Here is a 7144-nt window from a genome sequence, read left to right as displayed (position 1 = left end):
AATAAATTATTTTTTTTGTAAGGTTAGTCGAGTTGACCCTCCCGACCCATGACCTAAACATTGCTTCAGGTCGACTCTCGAATCGGGTTTTAAAACTATAATAATAATCATTGTTATCCATATATTGACTTATGTAAACCCGTGTTGACCATCCCGACTTGTGACTTAGGTCTTACCTCGGTTGAGTTTCAAGTCGGATTTTAAAATTATGTTAATAACAATTTTAATTTTTACATTAGCATGGGTCAAAGCAAGTTGACCATCTTGATTCGTAGCCTAGGCTTTGCCCTAGGTTAACTCACAAATTAATTTTTAAAAATATAATAATAACTATTTTTATTTTATGTTGATTAGGGTTGACCCTTCTAAAATGTGACTGAGGCTTTATCACCTGTTAACTCTCAAATCGGGTTTTAAAACTATAATAATAACCATTTTTGTTCTTATGTTGACCCGGGTTGACGGTCAACCCCACTCATGTTCGAGTCTTGCCCCAGATTGACTCCTGAATTGAGTTTTAAAATTATAATAATAACCACTTTTATTCTTACATTAATTTGGATCGACTCGTGACTCGGGCTTCGACCTGTGACCCGAGCTTTGCCTCATATTGACCTTTAAGTTAGGTTTTAAAATTACAGGTCAACCCAACCACCCAAGCTTTGCTCCAGCTCGACTCCCGAGTTTGATTTTAAAATTATAATCATAACTATTTTTATCTTTACTCGTTTTAATTTGATAATTTTAAAATTGATAGTTTTTTATAAATATATTTTATTAATAAAAAAATAATGAATATTATCCCTAAATACCTGTCCCCTATAACTATTGTTTAAAAAATATAAAAATTTATTTTAAAATCATCTCACAAAATATATTTATATCTTTATTTTTTAAAAAGCTATCTTAATTTTCTTACAACAAACATAGAGGAACGGTGGGATTGATGACCTTCCTCGATTCCAAAGGACCCACAACACAGCTGGTAGTTTTTCTTGCTCATGCACAACCAGCCCACCAGCAGTTGGCATTTTAATTATCAACTATCTAGGTGGTGATCAAATGGTAAAAATTTGAGATTAAAAAGTTTGTATTTTTTGTGGTCTCAGGTTCGAGCCTTATTGTTATTCATATGATGGCTACTAGAGACTTATATGATCGTTAACTGCAGAACCTGTAAAATTAGTCAATGTGCGCACAATCTGGCACAAACATCTATGTTAAACTAAAAAAAATAAAAACATTATCCTTTCGATAAAATGTGCATCTTCATTTAAATTCAACATTTTGCCCCGTAATCTCCACCACTGTTTGCCTAATTACCAGCTAATTTGTCCTTGATCCTACCGGCCCACCGCGCACTATTGCTGATCTTATGCTAGTGATATTGTATTCACCTACCCAAGCCACCCAGGAGGACCAGGACTGGTGGTCAGAGTCAACTACACCGTGGCTCAGGAACCAGCAGACCAGTCAAAAAAGAAGAAGAGTAAACATGGCACGAAATGTAATGATAGTCTAGAAGGTCGGTCCACCCAAGAAAAGCTGTGAAGTTTCTGTGCTAAGAACTCCTTGTGTGGAATCAGTGTACACGTTTTCAAAGAAGACAATAAAGTTCTTTTCACTCGGATTCATGCCTAGCAAATATAAATGGGCCGCCACCAATAATTATTTTGCCAATAATCTTTATTTTTTTTATTAACTAATTAATTTTATAAATTTTAAAATTAATAATTATATAAACTTACAGCGATCCTAAAGTTTATAAATCTCGAACTGGTGATCTTTAAAAAACAAATCTATGACCTAACCAGTTAAGTTTCATCCTTTAAAATTATCATTAATTTTTATTATAAGATAGTGTAGAAATGATATAATTAATTTTTTTTATTGTTGCTGATATTATAATAATGATAAATCTATAGTTTTTAGTTTTTTTTCTTTTATTTTTTTTTATACTTGATATTTATACTTGATATTTTTATTATTTTACACTTGATCTATTTATTATTTTTTAAAATATTTTTTAGTTTTTTCTTTACATTTTTTTTTAAAAATATTATTTTTTATTCTTTATCTTGAATATTTATCACTATACATTTAAACTATTTATATCATTATTTTTTATTCTAATCCTTTTTTTTTGTAATTTGTTTTTTAATTGTGTATTTTTCTTTAAACTATATTTTTGAAAAATTGTTAAAAGAAACATAGCAATTGCAATATTATCTTATTTTTCTACTACTTTAAAAATTAGCTTAAAATCTTACATGTTTTCACTATATTTTATTATATGTAAACATTAAATTTTGATTTGCAATTATATATTTTACTTGCTGGTAAAAATCATGTTAATAAACTTAATCTCAACCAAGTTATGTATTCATGATCTACCCCATCACGTCCTTTGGATCTCATGTCAACAATAAAAGTAAACACCATGGTCTTAATGGCGGTGGTCCACGCTGCCACCTTCATATTGGTGAGCCACCACAGGATATAAGGGTGCTTAATTATGACAAGGAATAAGAAATTACAGGCAGGGTTTAAACATCCATGGAATCTAGTGCCAATCTTTTAATACCAGCAAGTTAAGCCATTTCAGGATTATGCTAGCTCGGAGCTAAAAGATTCTGAATTGCCGAAACCCTTCCAGGTTGCAGCAGAATTTTTAACTTTGGATTGACAAGGTCATCTTTTTCCCAGATAACTAGAGTCGTATGATTCCAGTTTGGATCAACATAGCAACCTTAACAGGAAAAGCAAAACAAAACACCAAATACATATGATATCATTACAGACATACAGTCGTTTTCGTTACTACCTTGTTCACTTTGAACCTTTCAATCTGTCTGCATTGAATTATACTCCATTGTTATCGACGTCGGCATCCGCCACTGACACTCTTAATATCAGCTCCAAACACACTCTTAATATCAGCTCCAATTATCTCATATCATTTATAAGTGATTTCAAATTCTTTCAAATCAGGCACTTTCTTGACCCCATTGGTTTCACCTTCTAATAAATTGAAAGGTCAATTCACAAGTCCATATCTACATCCGCCTAAATTTTCCAAACATATCCTCTGCCAAAAATATCGAGAGAGAATGTGTCCAGGTCTGGTTTCATATTGATCACGTCACTTTGCCAAAGACACAAGATCCTCTCAAAGTTTAAAGAAGTTGCCTCCTGACACCCACTATTTACATGGCTAAACATCCCAGGGCAAATTAGAATTACGCACATTCGGTCTAAAATGCATGACTTGGTTGTCGTATTAAACTGGTCATTATCCACCTATTTGATAATAACAAAGCACCTCCTAGTAGAAATAGTTCTCCAAGTCAATAACAAAGCTATATTTCCACGACAAAAGTTCCATTATGGTATGTAACGATAACCCAACTGTTACGGTGTTGAGCTACTGAAGATCCTATTGCCGGCCTCCATGCTTAAAACACAGTGGTGGGTGAAGTATCCTGGTAGTATCAGCTTATGCCAGATGAAGATCAATCATCTGGTGGGGGAAACCTCAGGAGCAACTCTTCTTCCAGAATAAGTTAGAAGGGAAGAAAGGGACATGAAGCACAGCAAGGAACTTAGAAACTACGTTTTCAAGTCCTTGAACACAACGCATATAAACATTACTAGAGGTATTACAGAACCGTCCATCCAGATACCTAACTCGTAAGGATGCAGATACATGGATCATCACAATTGGAAATAAAAAGGAACGGTTGTTTTACAACCAATCACAAGAAGTTGCAGTTTAAATTGTGTTAAATGTAGTTTCTCTGAGGTCTCAAACAAAAGATAAAAAAATAGTAATAATAAAGAATAAAGAATAAAAGTGTCTGAAAATTCTAATATTACAAAGCACAAAGAGACATCACAATTCCAATTACAGGTCTCCCAAACATCACAATTTCCCAGCATCGTTTATCTCTCGAACTCAGTCCCCCCCCAGGAATAACATGGCATCATATCTTTTTAAGAGAAACAAAACACTACAAAAATAAACACGAGCATTAACATGAACAAAATTATTAGATAAATGGCATTCAAATCAGTAGGGAGCATGGTAATACCCGGCCGGTGGTAGCCCCATTCCATTGACAGGTGGCATCCCATAAGGCATCATTGGCGTAGGACCTCCATTGTAGTGACCAGTACCACTGATCTTGACCAAACTAGCTTGGCCTTGCATCCCCTCCCTGGCATATTGTTGCCATGTCACCTGCTCCTGAACAAGCAAGTTTTGTTTCTTCTCCATATCAGCCATTTGGACATATGAAGGAGGTGGAACGCTCAAAGATGCGGCAAAAGGGTCCTGATTAACAGCCTGGACTGTTCCATCTGGAGCAGGAAGAGCTAAAACAGGCGTTGTACTCTTTCCAGACCCTGGCAACGCCACACTACTAGCACTACCTCCACTTAATTGAGCAGTGCCAACATGTTGCCTCACCATTCCCTGATCATACATTCCATTTAACAACAATGAATCAAACCCACCACCCAAAGTTGCTTTCTGCTTCGATAAATTACTAGCTGTCTCAACCAATGCCAATTCCCAATCTGCCTTGCCAGGTTCAGCGGCTGGAGTCTGCCAAGCTGAGGTCAATTGCGGTTCTCCATTAGATGGGAATGCTTCCCACGATCCATTCCCATTATTGGCAGGCGGACCAGCAAACAAAGCCAAAGCGAACCTATTCCCTTGATCGTCAGCCGTGACAGCGTCGTCCCTCAAATTCACCAAATCCTCGGCAAATTGTGGCTGCTGAGGCTTGGGCTCTGGCTCGGGAGGTGGAGGAGTGTAATTCTCCGGTGGAGGCAGGGCCTTAATTTCATTCATATCAGGCACAGGCTCCTCCTCTTGAGGCACAGGAGGTGCCTCCTCTCTCCTCTCTGGACTTTTAGGTCTCTTAGACCTATCCCTCAAAAACTCCTCCAAAGTCTCCAACAATTTACCCGTAATCCTCTGCACTTCGGGGTATTCAGACGATCTAGCAACACCAGTATCCTTACACCAATTATATAGCGCAATCAACTCATCAATCTGCTTCGCCGCACTAGCATAAGCATCAAATGCCTTCACACAGTCAGGATACTCCATATCGAAAAATTTATCAAGCAAAACAGCCAAAACCTCACATATATCAGCATACAACTTAAAACTCTCTTTCACAACAGGATACAAGGCAATCAATATCATCCTATTATTCTTCGCCAACCCTGTCGGCCTACACGACAAGAACCTATCCAACAACCTCTGCAAATGTCCCATCTTCCCAAAAATCCTCTCTGGCTTCATTTCCCTCAGCGGCGTCACTGTCTTCTTCTCTTCCCTGCCTTCTCTTCCCCCCATCTCACTCATATCCCCATAAGACCTCGTCCTCCTCGGCATCCCATACCCACTCTCCCCTCTATTATACTCCCCATTATACTGATCACTATACTCATAACCTCTCTGCTGCTGCGGCGACCTAAAATCACCCCTTCCTCCATCATACCTCTCAATTTCACCACCATTAGCACTCCCCCCACAGACACGGCCACCACCATCACCTCCTTTTCTTTCAAACAAGATCAGTTCAAGTCTTTGATCCAAATACATGGCGAAAGTCCTAATAAAAGCGGAATGATCCCAGGAACTTGAATGTGCTTCATCTCTAAAATCACTCATATTCAACAACCTAGTTCCTTTCCTCGTAGCATACAAAATCTCCTCTTGAAACACCGGATCTCCTTCATTCAACAACCTATGGATGACCATCAATGCTTTCAACGCCACGATCCAATCCCGCGTTTTCCCTAATCTTCTCGAAACCAAAGATACACACGCATTCACATAACCCCGAGAAGACGATGTCAAACTCAATATCTCCTGAATATACTTCTGATTTGGCGGTTCATCGTCGTGGCTCGTTGCTTTCACAATTGCTACTTCAAGCTCCGGCGCCATATTACTCGCTACTTTGGCTATACTAATGCTTGTTTGATCTTTAACGGTCCCGATCGCTTTTCGAATCGTGCTCGGCGCCATATCGACCGTTGATGCTGAGCTGGAAGAGGCAAGCGGACAATAAGTAAGGAATTCAGTTCGAGGTTTTAGTAGTTTAAAAAGTTAAGTTTACCGGTGTGTCGGATTTCGAGGTTGTTGGATCTGGGACGAGAAGGGTGGAAACTGCTGAAAACGGCGTCGGATCTACTGTGTTTTATTACAATCTCGGTGTCAAGAGCAGCGGAGACAGAGAGAGAGAGAGATGGAAGAGGAGAGATAAAAGGAAACTGTTTAGTGAGCGAGAATGTAGTCAGCTGTAATAAAAATCAAGAAAAGGTTGATATAAAGAGGGAGTTGGGATCCGGAGAGGACGTGGAGGAAGGAGAGGCGTTGATCTGAGAAGTCGAGGAGAGACAGCAATAATAGCGGAAGTGCCCGAGCAGCTTCGAAAGGACTAAGAAACCCGATCTGGTACATAACCCGATCATAGCCTATATCACGACTTATATAAATTAATTTAGATTAATTAAAATAATATTTTTTTAATTTTTTTAATAATGAAAATAATTTTCTTTAATTATTTCTTAAAAGACTCAATAATTTTTCTTCAAATGATTGTGATTTATTTCTATGCCAAAAAAAAGAGAGTCCACCGTTGTGTGACTAGCTCAAATAATGTGATTCGAGCACGTAAAATGCATATTTTTTAGAAGAAAATAATTTGATGTTTAGGCCACACCCTTTAATATTTATTTTGTATGAATGGAGAGGAAAATCATATAAATTAATTATTTGATGGAATCCTAAATATAAATTACGCAAAATCATTATTTATTATTTTTCACGAGGATTTGATGAAAAAGAGTTTTTGCATCTTGATTATAGAAAAGCTACTATTTAGTCCTTGAAGGGTTGTCTTGTGAGAAATAAAGGAGTAAAAGAGGATAATTTGAAAGTTCGGGGACTAAATAAATTAAGTTCACGCAAATTACATAAAGAGGACATAAACATGATTTGTTATTACGCGTACGATATCCGGTGATGTTGATTTTCTCTTTTTGTGCAATTTAGCGTTTCGGAATTATTGACGTGGCGGCTGATCCGGTGGTCTGGTCCCACAAGAAGAGGAGTGGACCAATG

General features: G+C 37.4%; 1 protein-coding gene across 1 annotated transcript; it reads right to left on the bottom strand.

Moving 5' to 3' along the window:
* Positions 1-3841: 3841 nt before the first annotated feature.
* LOC133689027 (putative clathrin assembly protein At2g25430) lies at positions 3842-6461 on the bottom strand. The gene is made up of 2 exons (XM_062108729.1): positions 6138-6461; positions 3842-6065 (listed from the first exon to the last, which is right to left on the bottom strand). The coding sequence occupies exon 2, from the start codon at positions 6044-6046 to the stop codon at positions 4070-4072; it is 1977 nt and encodes a 658-aa protein (XP_061964713.1). The 5' UTR covers positions 6047-6065; positions 6138-6461; the 3' UTR covers positions 3842-4069.
* Between the last annotated feature and the right edge of the window lie 683 nt (positions 6462-7144).

This window comes from Populus nigra, chromosome 3 (assembly GCF_951802175.1).
Source record: "Populus nigra chromosome 3, ddPopNigr1.1, whole genome shotgun sequence".
NCBI classification, from domain to species: Eukaryota; Viridiplantae; Streptophyta; class Magnoliopsida; order Malpighiales; family Salicaceae; genus Populus; species Populus nigra.
The sequence above is the reverse complement of the archived record's forward strand: the minus strand, read 5'-3'. Positions and strand labels throughout refer to the sequence as shown.

Excerpts from the sequence above, each read along its gene's own strand:
- LOC133689027 (XM_062108729.1), bottom strand. The coding sequence starts at position 6,046 with ATGGCGCCGAGCACGATTCGAAAAGCGATCGGGACCGTTAAAGATCAA.